The sequence below is a fragment of the Anomalospiza imberbis genome, chromosome 10 (genome assembly GCF_031753505.1).
Source record: "Anomalospiza imberbis isolate Cuckoo-Finch-1a 21T00152 chromosome 10, ASM3175350v1, whole genome shotgun sequence".
Classification (NCBI taxonomy): Eukaryota; Metazoa; Chordata; class Aves; order Passeriformes; family Viduidae; genus Anomalospiza; species Anomalospiza imberbis.
In genome coordinates, this window is record NC_089690.1 from 22,534,226 (window position 1) to 22,557,239 (window position 23,014).

Here is a 23,014-nt window from a genome sequence, read left to right on the forward strand (position 1 = left end):
ATGCTCAGTAAACCTTTTGAATATAAAATTATTCATTATAGTACAACTCTCTCAATCCAGTCTCAGAACTGACATGTGGGGGAACTGAACAGGGAGGGGGAATTGTGGGGCTCTGAGCAGGCAGACTCATTTGCAAATCTGGTTTTTTTTTCAGCTTGCATGGCTAGGAATTACAGAGCTGGGACAACACAAGCTTTAACACCCATGTGCTTATCAGGGCTGCATTCACCTTGGCAGAACTCTTGTGGATGGGGTAAAACAAGCAGCCATGGGGTAAAACAAGTGCCCTGGCTCACCTGAGCTGCTGCTCACTGACCTGTGCTACGAAGGCTTGGAACACTCCAGATCAGGCAGTGAATGCCATGCTCACTTCTGCCTCTGGAACGTGATCTGCTGGTATGAGTGGAAGTGAAAAGAAGAATAAAAAGAGAACACAGCCAGCCCTGTGATTTGAGTCCAGCAGACAGTGTCAGCTGCATGCCAAGCTCTGGCTCTGGGAATACAGCATTAAGCACAGGCTGGGTGATGAATTCCTGTAGTGCTACCCCTTTTTGTGATGACTGGAGAAGCCTATGGGACAGGAGGGGGTCTGGGTAACTCTGAACACCAGTGAGACACTAGAGATGCTTTTAACCCCAAGGTATGAACCTCGGCCAGGCCCTGTGCTGTGATGCTACCATCACCTTCTGGAGCTGTCCACTGCTCCCTGTGAAGTGACTTGACTGGCTCAGAGGGAAAACTTCCTGATTGTGTGGCCACTGGGGAGTCCTCCTGCCTTGGTCACACTCTCAGCAACTGTACTGCTCTTTTTTGCTCTAACAGGAAGCCCTGGGAGAGAGGATTCAAAACCTAATTGGGATCTTATGCTGCTTCCATTTGCATTCCACTTTTGTAAGCAAGTAAGGGACTGTGGGATGCAAAAACACCAACTGAAGTGCTCCTCATTTATTCCAAAATATTCGGCATAAAGGGAGAAATTCAGACAAGCTAGAAATTCACACTGATTCTTTGATGACTTTTGTTTGTTTATGACTTTGTACCCTGTGACAGCCTGGGCTGGCAACCTTACCAGTCAATCCTGCATTTTGTGACCTGGATAGGGTACAAGGTGGCACCTGACTGTCTGGGAAACTTTAGATCAGGCAAACTCCTTCAACAGAGCTAACTGGAATGAGACAAACCAGCAAGAAAATGTTTTCTTCAGCAAGAACACTCAGCAAGCAGTGATGTTTACACTGTTTAGGTGACTAAAAGCAAATTGAGTTCTTAGCTCTAAGAAGTCACAAAGTCCCTAAGAGAGAAGTCCAATCCTGCACCTGCCTGCACTGCTCCCAGCACCCTCCTAACCTGACCTGGATCATGATGCACTGACAGACCCCCTGAGGAAACACTTCATGTACTGAAGAAGCTCTTGGTGTGTCTGGAAGTCACAGGAAAAACATTTTGGAAGAAAGGGGCAAATATTGAACAAGAATCTACTATCTGGCCACAACTTCTGCCAGAGTGCCTTAAAGCTGTTGTTCTCCATTCATTTTAAAACTACACACACACTTTTCATGTTACTGTAGCATCAAAATATCAGTCCTAAAAAGAAAAGAACAGTACCACTTCAAAGTGTGGTACATATAAATCACAAAAAACTACATTCACATTATGTTAAAAAAGTTCCCTTGCACCCACTAAAGGAAGAAGACAGTGCCAGGTATGTCCTGCAACCCATGTTCTGGTACACAGCACTTAAATTAACAGCCAGAAGCAGAGCAGCATAGCAGCCAGGGTGAGGGATGGCTTTGGGGCGATTCTGTTCATTTCCATTACTCAGAATCTGTTTCAAAGTGCCCTATACTTTTCATACCTTGGAGTACCCCTTTGGAGTCCGTGAATTCGTTACTCCCAGTGTAGAGGTGGCAAAACTGAGGCATTTGCATGGGTGCAGGATTTAAATCTAGAAACTTCTGCCTCAGTACTGAGGTCAGCCTTCCTTTTGTGGTTGAAACGAAACTGTTAACTAAAGACAGTTTTCAATATAATTTCATTTCTTTTTCTTGTTAATGCAATACATTACAAAGAAAATGTTGGAGCAAGGTCTTCTCCTGACATGCTTCTAAGGCCAGAGGCTGCTTCTGATTTAGACAACCCTGCAGACAGATTCATTAGCATCCATCTGGTTACTCAGAGCCTGTAACACAGGAACAGCTCAGGCAGACAGCCTAATCACAACACTGGTCTGAATCCTACAGTCCCAGCAGTGAGACACAAACAGGGATTAGCTGCAGGAACCCCTTGTGTGTTATGGATCCACGACAAGGGACACACCCTGAAAAGCTTTTGGGGAAAGGTGGAAAGTGTGCCTGTGGAACAGCTGCTTTTCATATCTCATGTGCTGGTTTTGTGGGTTAACAGCCTGCAAAGTTGCATTTTTAAAGTACAAATGTTTTCTGCAGTTACAGCAATATGTGAAAGTGCTGGCAACCAGCAAGCATAGCTTCTCCCAGTCTTGGAATTCAGAGATGAACAAATGGACTTGTAATACCTTCTCTTCCCCCAAGCCAACCACCAAATATTGCTTCATTTTGCTTCCCAATTTTCACCCAGGAGGAAATGCTTATGGCCAGGCTACACATTTCTGGGAACAGGAGCCATTCTGTGGCAGAAGCACTGGCACAGCCTTAAAGACATGGACAGCACCAGCACATACTGGTACCACCAAATGTGTGGCTGACAGTGTCCTGCTGTGCCTGCAGCCAGGTGAGAGTGTGCTTGTGCACTTTGCAGCAGCAGGATCAGACCTGACCAAAATCCACCTGAAATCAACAGGAAACACCTCCTCTGACTCTGGGGGACTTTGACTCAGGGCTGTAACAGAACTGTGTTTGAGCTCTAAGTGCTCTTTGTGTTTTCTCTTCTCAAGCTTTTAGCTGCCTTTACTCTTCAGGAGTAAAATGTCTCCAAAAGCAAGGTGTACCCCCACAGAAGCCCCTCCTTTGCAAAACTCAGTCTGAACTTGAAGCTGCTGGCAACAGTGCACAGAGGCAGAGAAAGAATTAAAATCCAAACCAAGCAGCACATCAGTGGATTTGTGTGATGGGAAAGGGATGCTGTAAAAATGACATGCTAAAGTTGAGTGCATCAGCTCTCTGCCTCTCCTCCAGTGATTTCAATGGCATATTTGATTTGCAGTTAAAGTGGCCTTTGAAAATCAAAATCATATTCCATTTGGTTTAGAGTTTACCCTAAACAATAGCTGGTTCAGGTCTTACAGGCTGAGTAATAACGGAGCGAGACATGAACCAGGCAAAAACTGCTTCATTTCCATGCTTCCAGCCAAACAAAGAAGTGCTTGCAACAGCAAAAAAATAAGCCATATTTTAAATTGGTGAGTGGAAAGAGGAATTAGAGAAGTCATTGTTGTTCTATGACTCAAAAGTCAGTAAGCAGAACTTGGTTAGACTGTCCCCACACTGGAGGATTAAACTTACATGAGGCCCTAAAAAACAGCACTGGAAGAGTTCTGCTTTGAGAGTGGTCTGAGACTAAAAAAACACTATCCCTGATTCCCCTTTCCAGTTTTATGAACACAGCTTGTTCATTTAAAGTAAGGGCTGCAGAACAGGCACCCTGCCAAAAGACAATGTGCACTGTCTCATAATTAATTTAGACCCATAGTCAGAAATTTTCACAGCTCTGGAAGAGAGCCCCATCCTGTTCCCACTTATATCAGTTCTAGTGACTTCACTGGAAGCAGGCTGATGCCCATTACCTCTTGATAAAAGCAAGTAAAAATAACTGAAATAATACAGCTAGGGAAGGTCTGTATGCTTATTCTGGGTCAGTATTTCACATAGCAACAAACAAAACAAAATCATCCCCTCGTCACATTCCCATTAGTGACTTATGCTTTGCAGGGTCTGAATTTTGTGTGGATTTATGAAGGAGTAATTAAATTCTCCTACTTTTTTTTTTTTTTGTAGTATGTAGGATAGGGTTTTTGTGCGCTGTTAACACACAACACTGATAGTGGCTTGAGTGGTAGTGGTATAAGCTGACAGGACATGTGAATGCAGGTTTGAGTCCATGGTTGGCTTTTAACTTGCTTTGGGACCTGTCTGGGAAACAAATCTGGGCGTTTTGTGTACGAATTCCCTATTATTTTTGTGATGAAGCTGCATATGTTTATGTGACACCAGTGCAATGAATCAGAACCACTGTGCTAAGTACTTTTCCCAGGCCATAGTCAATTTGCTTTAATGTTTCTCATCCTCTGACTGGTTTTCTTTTTTTTTTTTTTTTATGGTGCTCTACTTTCTGGCAGTGGCTGCCAGCTGAAATGCTGTGACTGCCTGTGTGCTCAGATCCCAGCCTGACAGGATGGCCCATCCTCAACTTAGTCACCATTATCAGTTACTGACAAACAGTGCAATTCCCATCCCACCTCCCCCACAAAAGAAAACCCCTGTTTCCTTGTTTTTAAATTATGTATCTTTAGATCATTAGGCTCAAGGGATAAACAGATTTTTAAAAATCCTAATTCTGCCATTTGAGTTAAAATCGTGAGGATAAGAAACATTCTTCTATATTTGGCCTTATGCGTGGGTAACTGCATTTGTGCATTTTTTATCTCTGCATTAGCATGTTGACCCTTTTTTTATTTTTATGTATTTATTGTTTTTTTTTAAGAATCTCATCGGTCTTGTAAGAAACAGTAAAAAGACCCTATGCTTAAGGAAGCAATCTATCTTCTGTTTTACAGACTTGTTTTTAAATAAAATATTTTTTGTCAGGTTTTTTTTTTTGTCATTTTTACTTCCACGATCTCTTATATGGAAACCCTAGAATATCATTAATATAAAAGTCTGCCTAGGCTACCACTTCTCTATAATATGGCTCATGTAGTCCTCAGTGGGCAAACGTCCTTGCTCTTCGGTCTCTTCCTTGGGAAGCGCTTCGTTGGACCGGTGGAGGAGCCTCTCCTCCCGGTTCTTTATCCTCTGCTCCATCCTCTCCAGCTGCCGCTTGTACTGGTAGCGCTGTTGGAAGAGGTCCTTTGCATAGTCATAGAGCTGCATGTCCAAGTCATTGAGCTCCTCGATCCGGCGGATGGTGTCGTTGTCCACCTCCACCCCGCCCGCCCGCGTGCTGTTGTACTGCATGAAGGGCCGGATGAATTTCAGGTTAAAAGTTCTCTCAAACAGGTACTGAGTCTTTCTCTGGAACTCTGTCAGGCCGAAGAAGGCCATGTCTTTGAGGTTCTTTTTGGCGCTCTCCAGCAGGATCTGCGCTCGCTTGTTCTCTGGGATGAAGGACATGTTGTAGCAGCCCACCAGGCTCAAGTCAGCCAACATCCTCACTTGGCGGTTGTTGGCCAAGTTGTACGGGCAGTCCATGAACTCCTGCAGCGTGCAGCCCGACCAGTCCGTGCCCTCGTAGCACGAGGGCAGCTCTTCAGGAGTTGGTGTCCTGCCATCACACATGTGCAAGGAGGTCTTCCAAGTAGCTCCTCGCTGGACGTGACGCCATTCGCTGAGGTAACGAGATACGGGGTCTCTCAGCAGCGTGATGTAGTAAAATTTTCTACAAGAAGAAGAGAAAACAGAATAAGTATTCTGCTAGCAAGGGGACAGATGCTTGGCAGGCAGAGAGCTAGTGCAGACAGCAAAAAACTGAGAGTAAATCAACATCACATCATCCATCCCACTGTACTTGTGGGCAGTTTTTTCCTGCAATATCTCGTGCGCAGCCATTTGTGCAACATTAGACCCGTGTTTCTCATTTCAGCCTTGCCAAGTAGTAGCACCTTCACCAGGATGTCCACTGCTAGCAACAGACTACAAAGTCAGAACAAATCACCAGGACTGAACCTGTTCATTGACTTCAGAGAGCAACTGTGGCTCCTGGCACTGCCTGGCCTTTCCCACCAAGCACTGTGTGCCTGCTGTGCCAGCCAGGACCTGCTCTGAAGGACAGCCCAGCAGCCCCTCTCTTGGTGAGCTGGGCCTGTCACCTCCACTCCATGCAGATGCTGACCGGGACACCCACTGCTGGATTGATGTGGCTGCCGAGCTGAAACCTGGGAGTCTGCAGTGAGTAGCAGGATAAAACCACAGGAACATAAATGAAAAACAATGGGAAATCAGGAATGCAATATGCTTTGCAGAAAGAGAAGGCTGAGCTGACAACCAGCAATAATTTATTCCCATTTCAGTCAACCTGGTATTAAATCAAACAAACTTCAGACACACTTTTGACACGAGACTAAATAGAAGTGAAAAGCAAGACAACCAGGAAGAACACACATAATGACACGGGGCGTTCTTGCAGTTCTAAGTACAATGAAGTCCTCAACAATACAAGCTGTCCCTGGAACTGAAAACATGACAGCTGTCTCTAACAGAGACCCTCTGGCTTCAGCCCATGAAGTTCTGGGATTGACAGAGATGGCAGTGTGCAACAGCCCTCTCCACACAGAGGGAAATGGGCTTTTCTTCCCTAACTGCCAGCTGTGTGGGACTGAGGTGTCTTTGTGTTTCCAGAAGGAGGAAATACCTTCTCTAGTTCCTAAAGCTGGCATGTGCTTGCAGGGCACGGGGCTGTGACACTGAGCACACACGGAAGCATCTGGCTTTGGCAGGCAACACACACACGCAGCTGGGAGTGTTTCACACAAGGGTGGTGGAGGATTCATGTGCCCATCAGAAATGCATCTTCAGAATGCTGCTAGGGCTCACTGCCTTGCCAGCACTGTTCAGGGACACCGAATGGCATGGCCACTGAGATGGCAGTGAACAGTTTTTTGAGGAAAAAAAACCAAAAGTATTCTGTTTTATCCAATTTTAACAGACCCGTGTTTTCCTAGCACTTTCAGAATTATTCTTCCTAGTAATAACTTAAATTTCTGCAATAAGAGCAATTTAATTTTAAATAATACATCAAAGCTGTTGCCCAGGAAGTCTCATATTAAGTAATGTTTGCTTTCCTAACTCATTGTAAACCTGCAGAAGGGCTGTTCCAAAGCCCTTCAATTTTGGTCTTTCCAACAATGGCAGCGGGTGTCCACTCCAGCTCCAATTCCTCTCCTGCTTTCTGCCTTCGTAACTAGGGCTGGTACAGACATTTGTTATTTTTGGAAACTGTTCCATCTCTCTTCAATAGCAAGAGTATCTCACTGTCCAGTAATACTGTCCAGTACTGTCTGTGTACAGGGACAGGGAGAAAAAGGGGAGCAAACATTTTCTTTTAAAGACTTAAAAAAGCCTACCTCTTTTTCCTTCCTTTACCTTGCAAGCCTGTAGTGATTCCACTACCTTGACTGAGAGGCAGCCATAATTTATACAGACTGAGCTAAGAAACCTCCAATAGATGGGATAAAATACAGCAGTGGAAAGAAAAGGAAAGCAGTGATGAATGCCAGATGTTCCATGACAGACAGTGGCGCTAAACACTATCAGCAGTTTTTGACTTGTGAACTGCAGAGGATTTTTATTTTCACTGATGTAATCCAAAGGTTGCATTTTTCACTGAGCTGGTCGAAGCCATTTATTATTTTGTGGCTACAGAAGCAACTAGAAGGTTGCTTCTCCCTGATCCCTAAGATCAGGGACTCGTTTGTGTGTGAGGTAACCACAGACAAAGGAGGAGCTGATTCCTCTCCAAACATGCCACCTGTACAAGTACGGATAGGGAAAAAAAGGGAAGAATTGGCATCTGCTTTTGGCAGACAGGGGAACCACAAATATTAAATGATGTGCATAAAGTCAAATAGAAGTGGCAGAGTTGGCATGAATCTGATTCCTGCAAGGCTGAGTCCAGCTTATCTTCTCTCTGTGTCTCTGTTTAAACTTTAGGAGACTGTTAGTAAATCAGATTAATAAATATCATGCAAAGTTTCTGGAGCCCATTGAAACAGAGACATTGAACAGGACATGGACTGGAGAAAGTTTAAGGAGAGAGAACTTCTTTCTTTACATCTGCACTATAAGAGCTATTACCTTAGTTGATGTGATACCATGGTGAATATTTTACCATGAGCGATCTTTTTCAAAGATTCATCTCAATGAACAAGAAGCACAGGAAATAGGTTACAATTTTAGCAATTCTACTGAATCCAATTTGCCCCCTTCCAGGTCTGTCACATAGAAAAGAGTTCGCCTCCTAACACAGAAATCAGATTTATCTTTGGAAACTGGAACCAGGCCCCTGGAAGTACTTAAGGAAGCTGCCCCAATGGGCATAAAAAAAAATTTTAAACCCCCCCCCCAAACCCCAAACAAACAAAAAAAATCCCAACAACAAAAAAACCCGTAACAAAATAAAAAATCCAAATCAACCAAACAACAACCCTAACGAACAAAACTAAACAGAGACTTTAAAACAAAAGAACAGTTTTAACTGCCTAAGTTGAGATGCACCATTGACACAGTGAAAGTCATACTCCCAAATTTGTATTTAGCCTTCTGGAAAGGTGTTGGTTTCTGAGGAGCAGATTTCCTCAGCCTCAGGCAAGTGAGCAGTACACCTTCCAAGGGACTGAGACCTCAGGAGCCACAGGGGTGAGCCACGTGGGTATTGGAGGGATGACTGTGCAAGTGTTCCCTCAGGAACTTAGGATACTGAAGTTTCTGTTCTTGGAGTGTAACTTGGGATTGCCTTTAAGTTTAGAGAAAAATTAGGTAACTGTAAATCATTGTCCATGAGCAGTCAGCAAGCTGGGGGAACTCTGTTCCAGCATGGCTGAGAACACAGGCAAGGCCACTTTTTAACAGTGGCTTGAAATTCATGAGGAACCACATGACTAGTACTTTTTTTTTGTCATCAGAGATAAAATAAACCCATAAACCCCATGCAGCTGTGAGTGCCCTTCATTCAGCAGGGTGTCTCAGACAGCCACTTAACTTTAGCGTTCCTAAAGGCTCATTTCAGAAGTGTGGTCTTCTCCTAGCCCAGATGGTTCCACTCAATAGTGCCTCATAAAAAAGCCCCAGTTTGGTCATGCAGTGTCATATCTCACTGGCCTTTCTGGACTTAACGAGCTTGAGCAAGACAAATGGACGCTGGAGTTGGTAACATTTTTCCTCCCACATGAGGCTGAGCAGAACAGCATTACTGCTCTTGGAGGCTACCCTTCTACACACCCATGGGCACAAGGACAAGCGGAAGACAAAGTCACACCTCTGCCTTTCTTACATTGCTGCTCCTGGCAGTCCCAACATGGAAACCCACCTGAAGATCCACCTCTGAGGCATCCGCAGAGTTCACCTCAGACCTGCATGCAAGCTGCACAGTGCCCCAGGAAAGAATCCCTGGCATATTTCTTAAACAGAACAAAAGAATGATTTTGATCAACGCTGTACCTGAACTGAAGTTTCAGAAAGAACAAAATCCAGCATTAGAAAGGAAGGCCAGCCTTGTTGTCATAATACACAAATGAATTCAGGAAACTTCACTTGAAGTGCCCATTCTGTCAAAATTAGCCCGTTTGCCCCAGACAAATCTCTCTCCCCCTGCCTCTGTTTCCCATGTGTGAAGGGCTGACAATGCCTCCTTTGTTTTGGAAATTCAAAACATAACATCTCTTGGAGCAGGAGCTGTCTCCTTGCACGATTATGCAAAGCCTGTTTCAGCCTGGATGGAGGTCAGAGGACAATGGTTAACTGGAGGCATATTTTCATGACACGGGCCTCAGAGGCACCGCTGCCCTACAGGATTCCCACCCAGACCTCTCCTTCCCATTCTCACACAGCAGCACAAAGCAGCTTTAGTTTTGCCAGCAGAGTTTTGGTTGTTTTTAAGCAGGGCCATGCTGCAAATGCAGTCACAGAGGAGCTTGGGGTTAAAAATAACCCTTTCTTGCATGGCTGAAGCTGCCAGTTAGCAATATTCTGTCTTAATTCCTGTCAGCAGGTTCCTCAGCTAATGAAGGGGAAATGAAACCCTTCTTCCTCTAAAAACTCAATTCCTTCTCTTTTGCTAATAACCAGTCAAGATAATTCTGATAAAGTGTCAGATTCTAAATATGATGCTACCATTTCTCTTCAGTTAATTTCCACTCTTTTTCACATGCCAATGCATCCTTCTTACTGCTGCTGGTCTATAAATTCTGCCAAGAACTGCTTATTTGACTGTGCAATTCCCTGTTCTTTCCTGTGCTTAAATGCTTCCTCCCACATGGCCAATTTTTTTTTTTTTTAATTTTAAATTTTTACAGGTTCTTTACTGAGCTTTCAAGCATTCCTCCCAGGAAAAGCAAAATATGTAACAAGTCCTTTTTGATTACTGTGGTGGCCTTCCATCAGATAAAGGACAAAATACAGCTAGCCACTTGCAATCATAAATGCTTCATCTGCCTGCCAGGAGGGGGAAGGGGAAGGAAGCTGCATAGGTCAGCTTCAGCCATATAACCCCAATCTGTCAAAGCAACATTCCCCCAGGCTACAATTTTTCTACCGCTAAAAGAAAAAATAAATAATTAAAAAATCATTCTATATCTTTGCTGAATGAACTGAGCAGGGGGTCTGCCATCTTGCAATAATGAGGAACACTGTGTTTTGTTTAAAGATGTAGTAATGCCAAATTTGTGGCTGATTTAAGGCATCCCTGTAAGTCAAGCCCATGTACCGCACACTCCACAAATCCCTGGTGAGAGTCCTTATTCCATTTACACTGGCTCTCACTGTAAGTAGTTTATCACTGAAACAACCACTGATTTTGCCTCCCAGCAGTGAAATGCACTCGTGCACCTGCCCTGCTGTTAATCTGCAGGGACCAAGGGAAGAAGAAGCAGAGCACTCAGCACCCCCCTGCCATCACCTAAACCCTCCCGTGGCTGGAACACCGAAGGGGATGGCCAGGTAAGGGTTATCTCCACTGAAAATGAGCAGAGTATCCTTAAGGAACAGGCCCAGCAAGGACTTACAGGTAAGTCATAAGTATAGGTGAGGGAGGTGTCTCTAATGACGGACGAGCTGAGAATGTGGCTGATGAAAGTCCAGAAAGAATTTATATTATCATTATAAAGTCGCACTAAATGTTACCTGCAAATAGCAGGTGTATGAAGAACAGTTTCCCCTTTCTGCACAGAGAATAAACTTCTGCTATGATGGGAAACTCGGGGTGAGTCTCCAGCCACCACTGGCTTCAGTGAAAGCTGCCTCCTACCTTATTTACCAAACCCATACTTACCACTTTTAAAGCCCCACCTTGCAAAGACTCCACATAGTTCTCCGTTTTCCTTACAGTCAGGCTTCTTGCATAACAAGCACATTCTCAGTTAGAGATTGGAATTTAATATATGTACAATGATTACTTCCTTTGTAGCAAATAGCCCAATTTTCCTCCGTCTATTTCCCCTCATCTGTTGTTCATTTAGACTCTTCCTGCATTTCACACACAATAAACTCTTCATTCCTTTAAAAGTCATAGGAACAGAAAGAAAACCCCAAACAAACAAACAAAACAAACGTCTTTTCTGTCCTCTATGTTTAAATAAAGATTGCAACACAAAACCCCAAAAGCCAAGAAAGTGAATAGCAAACCCAATCCTCCAGCTCTCAGTTTGGGTAAACACCTTCAGCAGTGATTTCCTTTGCCAGGAAAGGAGGGGCTGTCACTGCTTGCTTTGGGAACCAGGTTTGTTTTGCATAATTGTGTTTGTTTTGCCTGATGGTCTCTGCTCTTGGGACTTGGCTGTATTAAAGACAGGACATTTGGAAATGTAACAACAGCCAACCCTCACACGGGCTCTGCTCACCCTCCAGATCCTCACTCAGGGAGGATCATCCTGCGGGCTGAGATCGTCCTGGGGGCTGATTTCACCATGGGCCAACTCAGAGCCAGCCGTGAAGCAATGCTCAGGCTGCTCCAGGAGCCAGAGGCAGACGAGAAGAGCCACACCTCTCTCTTTTCACCCATGCATTTTATAAAATGTGGGCCATGTGGAATGCTTTGCAGTCCTGGTGATGCAGCCTGTCACCACAGCGAGATGATCCCACCGCAGAGCCTGCCTGGAGAGCAGAGATCCTGTGTGCTGGACCTGGGTGCAGCCGACAGCACGGCTGTGTGCAAGCAGAACAGAGTCTGACAGCGAGAAAGGCGACAAAAGAGCAAGCAAGAGCTCAGGCACTTCACAGGAGAAACACCCACCTCTCCATCCACTCAAAACAATCTTAAACAAAAGCTCCCTTTTGGTGCTCCAAGCCATGCATGGGCTGGCTTAAAAACGCCAGAGACAGTCAAACACAACTGCAAGGCTTCTCCAGACTGGTGGGGAAGAGACCTGAAGACATGAAACGCAGGAAAAGGTCAGTCTGTGGGCTTGATCCAGCCACGCTGCAGCACTGCAGTTGATTTTGGGATCTGCAGGAGCAGTAATGCTGTGTGCCTGCACACAGGGTGAGGTGGCTCTATTTAAAGCTGACCTACAAAGAAAGGTAGGTCTGCAAAGCAATGGTTACAACAGTATTGTGTTCCTGTACCATAGAGATTCCTCCTGGAATACACTGGCAAAGGCAGCGGAGCTGCAGTGGAGGCACAAAGGATGTAAGTCAGCCCCAAGGGCACAGGGTTTGTTTGAGACCTGGTTTGTCACAAAGCTGGGAGGGCACATGGAGCCTTGACACCCATGCTGGGAGTGGCAGAATGATACAGGCTATTCCATCCTCATTGATATGCATGGTAATACAAGGGAGCATTTTGTGTCTGGGATCAAATGGAGCATCAAGGTAGCTATGGCTGGGCATGAATTTCTCTGAAACCATCAGAAATGGACACTTTCAGGATCACTATCTCCATTTATCTCCATAACTGAAATGAGGTGCCCTTTTACCTCAGATCTCAGGGTTGTGCAACGCTGGTACTCACTGTGTTCGTACTACACTGTTACACACTCGGCCCCAGTTCAGATTTGTCAGCAATGTACTAACAGGCTTTTCTCCAGGAAGCAAGTGTGGTCCTATCGTCCTCGCGTCTCACGGCTTTTGTATATCCAATTAGCAGAATAGACACAGATAATGAGTTTTAACAACATCTCTGCTTTTCATAAAAATTGCACTGCTGTGTAAGCACAAGAATTTCCTGTTGAACTGTCTCTTTGCAAACAAGTTAATCTAAAAAAAGATACATGGCATGCTATGAACCTTAGGAGTGAACCACCAGCTCATTTTTCAAAATGACAGATACGATGAAAATTGGACAAAGGCTTGGAAAAAAACGTGGGGGTCAGGGTGAGGGGAGCAAATGGGGGTGGAGAGAAAGGCATTCCAGAGCCCTCTGGAGCCTTGGGCTCCTCCAGGACCCATTAAAAGCTTATGTTACTTGCACCGTTTATAAACAAGCGCTTTCTTTTGCCATAACTTTCCTCATGTGAGGAGCTCAGGAAGTGTTGACTGCTGTCTTCTACTGCAGCAAGGCACCAAAAATGACAGCAAGTTACAAATCAAATTCCTTTGATTTAGGACCTTTCCCGAGTTCTGGGAGGGTTGTTGTGATTCCTGAGTGACCTCAGCAACCCCCCTAATCGATAGCACGTCGGAATGCTGACAGATGGCAGAGGGAAGTTTCGGTGCCAGAGGGATTACATCAGTGCTGGCAGGGAACAGATGGCAGAAAGGTGGACTGCAACCTGTGCTTATTCTTTGCATTCCTTTGCTTCTATTATTGCCCCTGCTGTCAGCAAGGTAGGAAGTTTCAGGAGGGAAAAACATGGCCATTCTCTGAAAGAAAAAATTTCACTCCCTTCACTTACTGGTTCTGTCACAGAGACTTTCAGTTACATTGATTTTGGCACTACAAAACACAGAGAAGTCAGTAACACATTACACCCGTATTTACTGTAAAATATTTGCTAGAAAAGTTCTATATCCCGTGGTTTTTTTTTTTTTTTGAGTATCTTCCTGTGTGTGACCACATTAGAACCAAGCAAGTAACAAATCAATCCCTGAAGAGTAATGATACATTTGCAATGAGACACTGAACTTTTCATCTCTGTGCCAGAGATCAATGTCCACTGCACATGTAGCACAGGATAACAGTTTTCACCCCACCACTAGATAAGTGGAAAGCATTTGGGGCCTCATTCCAGATCCAGGGAATAAGTGCTGTCCCCTAACACACTGCCAGTGCAGGCTGCCAAGTCTGTGTCATTGGGGCTGAGCTGCACTGGTTCTGCACAGAAATCTCTGGAGCTTCATGCTTTGTCCTGGGAAGGGAGAGGATGCCAGGGATTTAGCCTCCCCAGGTGTCAAGGTGGATGCAAGGAATAAAACAGTTGAATACTTTAACTGATAAAGCATTATTTCTGCATCTGATGCCTGCACACTTGGGGATGCAGAAGGGAAAAGGACCGGGATATTGCCAAACAGAAAAAAGAAAACCAGAAGCAAGTTGATCTAGAGCAAAGACAAAGCTGAAGTAACTATGCAATATGGAAAGATATTTATTTGAAACAGCTGTAAATAAAGCAGATAGACTAGAATTTGCATTTTCTTTTGAACTGCAAGTCAGCTTCTCTTCTGTGAATCACAGAGCTCCACTGGCTGTAAGATTCAAAAAAGATTCAAGGAAAATGCAACAGCAAGATAGACAGGAAATATGGCTCCTTGAAGAAGATGAAATTATAAAAAACTACAGAGGAAGATGAAGGGAGCAAGAGTAGTCAGAGGAGCAGATATTGATTGCTTGTGCCGGACAATTGAATTCCTTGGCAAAGGGAGGCAATATCTGTGTCAGGCAGCTGCAGCTGTAGCACTGCACCCCTGAGCTGCTCATTGATCAATCCTGTTCCAATCAAAACCTGATGGACTGCCACTTTTATTGATCCGAGAAGGAAGACTCTGGAAACGCAATGGAGATGCAGAGGATTTTTAAACCATTCTGACAAATCCTGAACATACAAGTAAACACTGTAACTTTCAGCCAGCTAGCCAACATCCAGAAACAAGACATTCTAAGGAAGAAAATACGAACAGCAGCAGAATCCATCCCTGAAAGCAGGTCCAGTGCAAGGACTGGATTCCAAGGAGCTCTGCAAGCCACACAGGGCTGCCAGGAAAAGGGAGCAAGTGCTGCCCTGCAAAGCAGTCAGCGTGAGCTGCATCCTGCCACACACCTCACAGCATCAGGTAGGGGACTGGTCCTAATCCCATTTACCCAGCTCCTTCGTAAAATCAGTGCTGGGGGAGGTTCCCACATGGATTTTCTTGTGAATAGTCATGCTAGTGGCTTACAAAGAGCACCAAAGCTCCCTCTCCTCAATTAACTGACTCTCCCTTGCTCAGGAATAGCAGATGTTGTTAAGCAGCAAAAGATAATCCTCAAGAAAGCAGAGCTACTAATCAGTCACTTTTACATTTAAGATCACTTGGAGTTGCCACTGTCTTATACTGTTTTCCTAATTAATTGCACTGGAATGCACTTAAGTAAGCCCCAGATCAAAGAATCATATGCAGAGATTGAAATAAATCCTTGTCTGTGTTGCTAATGCCTCGGAAATAGATGACTTGCTAAGCATTCAAAATCCCGGGTTCCATGGCTCAAAACTACAGATAGTGTGAGATGCTTTCAAAGGAACAGATTTAAGGATGAAAAGAGAAAAGCTCCCTTCATTTGCTCGTAAAAGACAGTTAAACAAAGGCAATTGTTCAACTAATTTAGTGTGAAGTTTGTGTATCTTAAGTTCCTTATTCTTCACTTTCCTATCACCAGAAATCACAGTTCAGGAGTGTCAATTTTCATTACAGCAAAATTTTATTACCATTACAGATTTTTTTAGATGTGCTTTAATGAAGGGTTGAAATCTTTTCAAAGTCATGATAAATAAAAATGACTGGGGCTGAATGTGTTACCAGTTGGTGCAATAAATCACTGTCTCTTCCTGCATGAGTCTCCTTCTCATGATCTAGAATATCATCAAAATGCTTTGATTGATTTACAGTTTAGTAACCCAGCCATCATCATCCATAATTCTACAATAAACCACACCACTTAATGTAGCTGTTACAGATGTTCAGAAGTTCATTCCCTGCCTTTCAGGAGGAGATATTGGCACAGCAGCTGCAGACACCGAGATTAGCTGGGGAAGAAAAATTTGTCTTGGGCACAAAAAACCATCCCATTTTCCTCTAACAATACCCTGTCTTTAAATCTGAAAGACATGCTGCCAACCTTGATACATCCAGTTTCAATTATTAAACACCAAATATCTATATGCACACACCCACCCCCCTGCCAGCTGGCAGGAGTAACAAGCTGCCTGGCTTCTGTCTGAAACACATCATTTCCTGGGAAATCAAGACATTACTGAAAGCTCTATGCAACAAATCCATCAAAGGGTGTGCAGTGAAATCTCAGGCCTTGCCAGCATCAAGAAGCCCAAATTCTGCATGTGGCACTGCCTCCAGTCAGCCCCAAGGAAACAATTGCTGGGATTTCGCTCTTGAAATCACCACCAGAGCCAGGCTGGGCAGGAGGAGCTCAGCCCCATGAAGACAGAGGGCTGCTCATTATATTCTCTGTAAGCAACACCAGCCCTGCCCCACAGCACCACGGGAGACTGCATGGGCATCATTATTCATTTTTCACAAATTATTGATCTGAAAACAGTAGGTTGATGCTGGGTTTGAGCTCCTTTTGCTCGAGCCTGGAAACAATGCAGCGTTAGCTGGCTTGCAATTAACACTTTGGTTAAAACTGCTTGCTAAAGAAAAGGAGAACATGCAACATGCAAAGCACAAAGTGTGGGTGTTTTATGCCAAAGAGCTGGAGTGCTCCCTGCCAGCCTCAGCAGCCACTGTTCATTTGGAGCAGGCACACAGACATACCCAACAGGAATTGTCAGAGTGATGGTCTAGCTCACAGAAACAATTTCTCTCCTAAGTGAATCACCATGCTGAGGAAGCTAACAAAGACTGCAAAATTCATTAACTGAGCAGTGCTGGAAAGGGCTGCTCCAAATCCATCACTGATCTGTCCTGGCCAGCCAGCATCCTGTCTCTGACAGTGACCTGTCCCTGGCGCTGCCGAGAGAGGTGCAAGAACAGCAAAGCTATTTCTAATCACAGGAACCCTCGTTTCCCCTCAGCTGCACGCACAGGAAGCACAAATCAGCCTCGTGGTTTGGGACTTCACATGCACATTTGAGATACAAAACGTCAGCAGCCTCAGGATTTCTCTGCTGGGTGATCCCTCAGACCTGTGCATTGTGAGGCTGAGAAAGTTATGAAATATCAAGTGGGTATTTCACAGACAGCACCCCTGCATTGTGAAGAAGGGATATTTTCCTGACAAACCTTGGGTTCTTCTAAGGGTGCTTAATGGGATTCCTTGCCCTGTGGTTAGCAGCAGCACTTGTGAATACCAGAAAAGCAGCAATGTGTTGAATGTAATTTTAAGAATCTGATTTTTGATTAACAGATAATTGAAAGACTTTATTTAAATACAAGCCAACATTATTCCCTCATCTCCCATGTGAAGGACTCCAGAGGTGTTCCAGCTGGCAGAAAGGCTGCCAAATTCCTCTGCAGCTCTACTGCAGGTAAGCCCAATTAATTATGTGCTTAAAAGCACATGCTGCATCTCCCGAAGTGCTGCACCTCCCAAAGTGCTGCTTTCTACTCGGAAAAGCCTTCTGCCCAAAGAAACCCCGAGAAGTGCCCAGTGGGACTGTGCTGCTCCTGCTGCAGCCTGGGGAAGCCCCGACACCGCAGCGCAGGGGGACCCCGGCTGTGCCCGTTCCCACTAGATGGCACCTGCCTGCCATGGACCGGCTCCGGAGGGAGGGACAGCCAGCTCCCCTGGCCAGCACTTCCCTTCTGCTGGGACTTGCCGTGTCTTACACTCTGAGTCCCATTTAACTGCCGGGAACTGGGAACTGGGGCTGTTTCCCTCTCCACTGGCGGCAGCGATGCCCGTGTGCCACCCTGGAGTCCCGTGAAGTCACGGGCCGGGTACCACCCGCACCTCTGCTGGCATGAGCCGGCACAGAGCATCCTCCCGCGGCAACCTCCCCCGGCATCTTCCCGTGGCATCGTCCCACGGCATCCTCCCGCAGCATCCTCCCCCGGCATCGTCCCACGGCATCCTCCCGCGGCATCCTCCCCCGGCATCCTCCCGCGGCAACCTCCCCCGGCATCGTCCCGCGGCATCGTCCCACGGCATCCTCCCCCGGCATCGTCCCACGGCATCGTCCCACGGCATCCTCCCGCGGCAACCTCCCGCGGCATCGTCCCACGGCATCCTCCCCCGGCATCCTCCCCCGGCATCCTCCCGTGGCATCGTCCCACGGCATCCTCCCCCGGCATCCTCCCCCGGCATCGTCCCACGGCATCCTCCCGCGGCATCGTCCCACGGCCTCCTCCCCCGGCAACCCTCTGCTCGCCAAGCCTTTCTCCCGAGGCTCTGGCAGCCCCTGCCCCGGGCGTTTACACCTGCAGTGTCACAGCCATTCCCTGCTGGCCCCGAGGGCCCTCTGCCTGCGGGGGATGTGGCACCAGAACACGCAGCACCGGGGTTTGCCTCGGGAGGTTGTCATTCTGCACCGACTGAGCCTTTTGCTTAAGTCTCTGCTTCAGGCCCAACTGAGAAACACCACATTTAAAAGATGTACGCAGGTGTTTTCTCCCTCATAAGCTCAGGTAGCACGGAAGAGTTTTGCTGGCATAGCTGTAGTGCGAGAAGTGAATAATAAAAGAACACTGCCAGCCAAATAGCAATGCCAGCAAAACGTTGTGGGTAGCAATATCCATGTGGTGGTGGGTATGGCTTATTCTGTCTGGGGAAATGGGTTAAATTATGGAGCAGAGGATCCTTGCCAGTGTGAGTTCCTTCCCAAAAAGGGTTTATCAGCACAGCTCCACTGAAATAACCACAGTGTGAGTGCAGGCATGTGCTCAGTCTCCCTGTGAAAACAATTATCACAGAGAAGAACTTTCTTGTGTTTGGTAAATTCTGAAGTAGGTGTGTGGCAATCCACATCCCTGGAGCATGCTGTGCTAAGTCTCTGCCCATTGGGATCTGCTGGGCTGGGGCCATTAGCTCTTTCAGATACTCTGGCGAACTGCTGAGCTTGGAGAGGCTTTCAGGTACCACCAACCTGGGGTGAATAAGAGCTGGTGATCTTGTTATATGAGGCTCCATATCCCACAGCTTTGAGTCATTCAATCCCCTGCCTGTCTTTTCACATAATAATTTATCTTTTCTTTGAATATTTTGCCAACGGGAGCTGGAAGGTAGCAGGGCCATTGCAATCCCTTTCTTTCAGTACTCTGGGGGATCTCAGCTCGGTGTATTGCATTTTTTTTTCATCCTAAAGAGAGGATGTGTGCAAAAGCAAGAGATCTGGAAAGCTTTCAGCATCACAGAACTGCCAGCACTGCTTCCTTTGTCTGCTCCATTTAACCTGGTGATGTTTTTTATTACCAGTTAGCTCAAACACTAGAAACACTCACAGTCACTGGTGGGACACGAATATTGGGCTTCAAACTTCCCTTGTTAATCTTTCTGAAAGCTGGGCTGATGCTTGTGCATCCTGTTATTCCAGTCAGCCTGGAGACAAGTGCCAGAGCTGGCATGAAAGGTATGTGTGCATCAGAGGTGAATTCCAAAGGTAAATTCCTCCCACTCCATGCTCAGGCTTGGTGTACCTGTTACTACCTGTGTGTGCTCCTTATGCCAGACACAAAAAAGGCAGAAGCAGCTGTGGAAAGGGACAGAAGGGGTCTGCTAATGCAGAAAATTAATAGTGAAATAATTAGTACAGTAGAGATTCACTCTGGGAAGACAAGGAGGTCCTTCTGGAGAATTCCACAAAGGGAGGAACAGTAGTGACAGATTTGAAAATTATTAAAAAAAAAAAAAAGGAAAAAGAAATCCAATCACATCCTCTATACTTAGAAATTAAAAGGACTACCAGATGCAATTACATTCATGACTAAAAGATCTAGCAGAAGCATATTTAAATTCATTAACTTAGTCCACACTTTCCTACCTCAGGAGACCAGCTGCTCCTGGAATACAGGGCACCAAAATACAAACTACATCTTGCTTGTATTTGATCAAAACCTTTTCCAAGTTCCAATGATCAGGCTGTTAACATCTCTAAGGTGATAATTAGGCTCTTGGGGCAGCAAACATTGTTTGGGAAAGAAAATGCACAGTGGAAACATAAGTAATGGAGCTTGCTGCCTGTTGAGGCATCAGTTATTCCACTGTACAAAAAAAGGCACCGGGGCAAAATGAGGCCATTTTCAAACAGAGCCTCATTTTGCCTGGGTATAGCAGCAATCAGCAGATGCTTTACCTCTGTGTAAACTGTTTACTTTAGGTTTTGCTCATTTCTTGCAACATGTGTTTTAACCAAGAGATTCCAGCCCTTGCACACTGGCTCACAAGCATGGCTCTCCTCTGGAAAGCAGATGCTGCATGGCTTTTCCATCACTGCTTGACAGACCTTTGGTAGCAGGTACCAGCTGGGGCTGAGCAGGTACTTCTCCTGCCCAGTTCCTGTCCTCTTTGCTCAGGGGATGCTCCAGGGCCTCTGGATGAGGCTCAGGGCACTTTCAGAGATACGGTGAAGAGCCAGAACCTCCGCGTGGGATGATGCCTGTTACCAAACCATGCACAGTGATATTCTCTGTCTGTCCCAGGAGGACACTAAATTAACAGCAGAGGCACTGACTTCCCTTCTGTTACTGCCATGGGACCCATTTCCCTCTGATGGGACAAGAAGAGGCTTAATTAAAGACAACTAGGAATTTCTCTTTATGGCTGCATCCAACGGGTAGCTGTCCTCCTCGAGTCTCCCTCCAGGTGCTATGCCTGGTTTTGGTCTCCTCCATCCTGCAAAGATCACCTCCTCTGGATAATGACCCTTCCTTCTCAAGAGATCTTTAAATATTTCTGCCAGTTGGAGCCTCTGCTGTCCTTGCTGCGCAGTCCTCTGTAATCAAGCACAAGAACATCAAAGGACAGAACTGCTCTTTCAGACACGACAGCTACGCCTGAGTCTCAGCTGTCAGTTCAGACATTTTCAGGACCACTTCAGGATTTTCCTCTTGGCAGTTAGTTCTCATCCACGGCAGAGACCCCTGCACTATGGAAGGGCCTGCTCCCCTTCCTCTCAGAAGTAGGGAGTGCCCCTGGGAAGCTGCAGCATTGCTGAAGAGCTGGAATTCAGCTTGAAACCAGCAGATTTAGACTGCAGCTTTTGATGCCATGTGAAAGTCAGTTCCTCACTGTCTGCAAACGTACCTGAAGTGCCCAGCATCTTCCCACCTGGCCAGGGCAGCCCTGACCATGTGCACAGGAGCAGGAACACTCTCCTGCTGTCTGTGTCTCTTCATGCCAATGGAGGCAGTGGAGATGTGGCTGCACCAGCACTACAATGTCCCACTCAACTTTAGTCCTCCTTTGCCACTGAAGGACTGGAAAAGTCTATTTTATTTTGCTTCAAAAGCCAATAGAAGGCAGCTGACCTGCCTTGAAAAAAGTTTGGAACCCAAGGATGATTCAGGTTTCAAAATCAGAGCTTCAGAATGGTCCCTTTTTGAGCACTAGCCTGGGAATACCTCACAGGTGAGAGCATGGAGGGGAGAGCTCCTGAGGGGCTGGAGAAAGATTCTCCTCCAAGACTGATCCCATCCCTCTGGCAAGCAAGAACATAAGGACAGGATTGACCAAAGAAAGTGTAACTAACCAAAAGCAAGAAAATAGTGTGGAAAAAAAAAAAAAACAGAGAAAAGCATGGAAATTGCAGATACTCAAACTCAACTTTAAATTCTAAAACTGTTTCTAGTCATTCAACTCCAGCTGTGTGATTCTGGATGTGTTTCTCCTAAGTCTCATATCTTTGTTCTGACTCAGAGGAACTCCATGTTTTCTTGTTATTTATGGGAACATGCATCATACATATTACACTGTGTTACAAATGCAAAGGAAGATTCCCCTTATTGCTGTATTTTTGGGACTAGTCTTCACACTGCTCCAAAAGTCCAAAAAGTACATGCTCAAGTCCATTACAATGTAAGATCACTTTCCTGAATGGGAACCTGGAATTCAACCAGGGATTGAAGTTAATTACAGCAGAACTCCAACATATTTCATGCAATACCTCTGCCGTGCATGTAAACTTGAAAATAATGATATTTTGTGAGGGGTTTACATGAAATCATGAGTGTTTTCTCCTCTTTCTAGAGCATTTGGTCTCAGAGAAAATGGAGATTATTTCCATAGAAGAGCAAAGTGCCCCTTATCACCATGAACACACAGAACTTTACAGATGAGGCTTCTGATGGCACTGACAGAAATTGGGTGCCAAAGTCCCATACCCAGCACTGTGTCCTGACCTCATCATCAAGAAGCCTCTAAAGGCTGCTGTGAGCCTTGAGACAGGGAACTGAAGATGATGGATGGCAGATTTATGAATCACATTCCAATTTTTCTAACCCAAAGACTCTTCCATAGCTTTTGCTACCCTTTCCCCTCACAAGAATGTTACCAGTTATCCTTGACAACTGATAGCTCCATATAAGCTTTCATCTATCCCCAGTGAATACAAGGAATTTCTTTAACCACAAACTCTCATCTGTCTAAGCCTTTAGGAGTAGCAAAATATTCTGGGAGAAAAAATTCAGAATGATCCAGATGACAGAGTAGGGAGGACAAGGAAGGAAGACAAGAAAAGAGGAGCTTGAGATGAATTGTGATTAGATTTGTTAGATTAAATTTGTAAAATTTCTTAAGACAGATCAGCTTCGAGTACACCATCAGGTCAATCTGGTGGTAAAAGAAAGGGCTTCCTTTTTGAAGAGGGGAAATTAAAAATATTAGACATTTTCTCTTTAAACACTAGTTTGTGCAGGAGGGGATGGGTTAGGCTGCAAATGACATGATTGGTTCTTTTTGGGGTGAATATTTGGGTGAGGTTAGCTACATACATCATCATCCAAAAGCTTTATTTTTAAAAATGTATTCACTATAATCTGACCTTTTCTTTTTCTTTCTGTGGACAAGATTTTCACAGGTCTTACTT

At 45.4% G+C, this 23,014-nt stretch overlaps 1 protein-coding gene across 1 annotated transcript in view; it reads right to left on the reverse strand.

Moving 5' to 3' along the window:
• Positions 1-1,021: 1,021 nt before the first annotated feature.
• The window catches only part of HS6ST1 (heparan sulfate 6-O-sulfotransferase 1), a 189,233-nt gene continuing 167,240 nt past the window's right edge, over positions 1,022-23,014 (reverse strand). Inside the window, exon 2 of the mRNA XM_068201284.1 lies at positions 1,022-5,571. Coding sequence (XP_068057385.1) covers positions 4,863-5,571 — 709 coding nt within the window. The 3' untranslated portion in view covers positions 1,022-4,862. The remainder of the gene's footprint in view (positions 5,572-23,014) is intronic.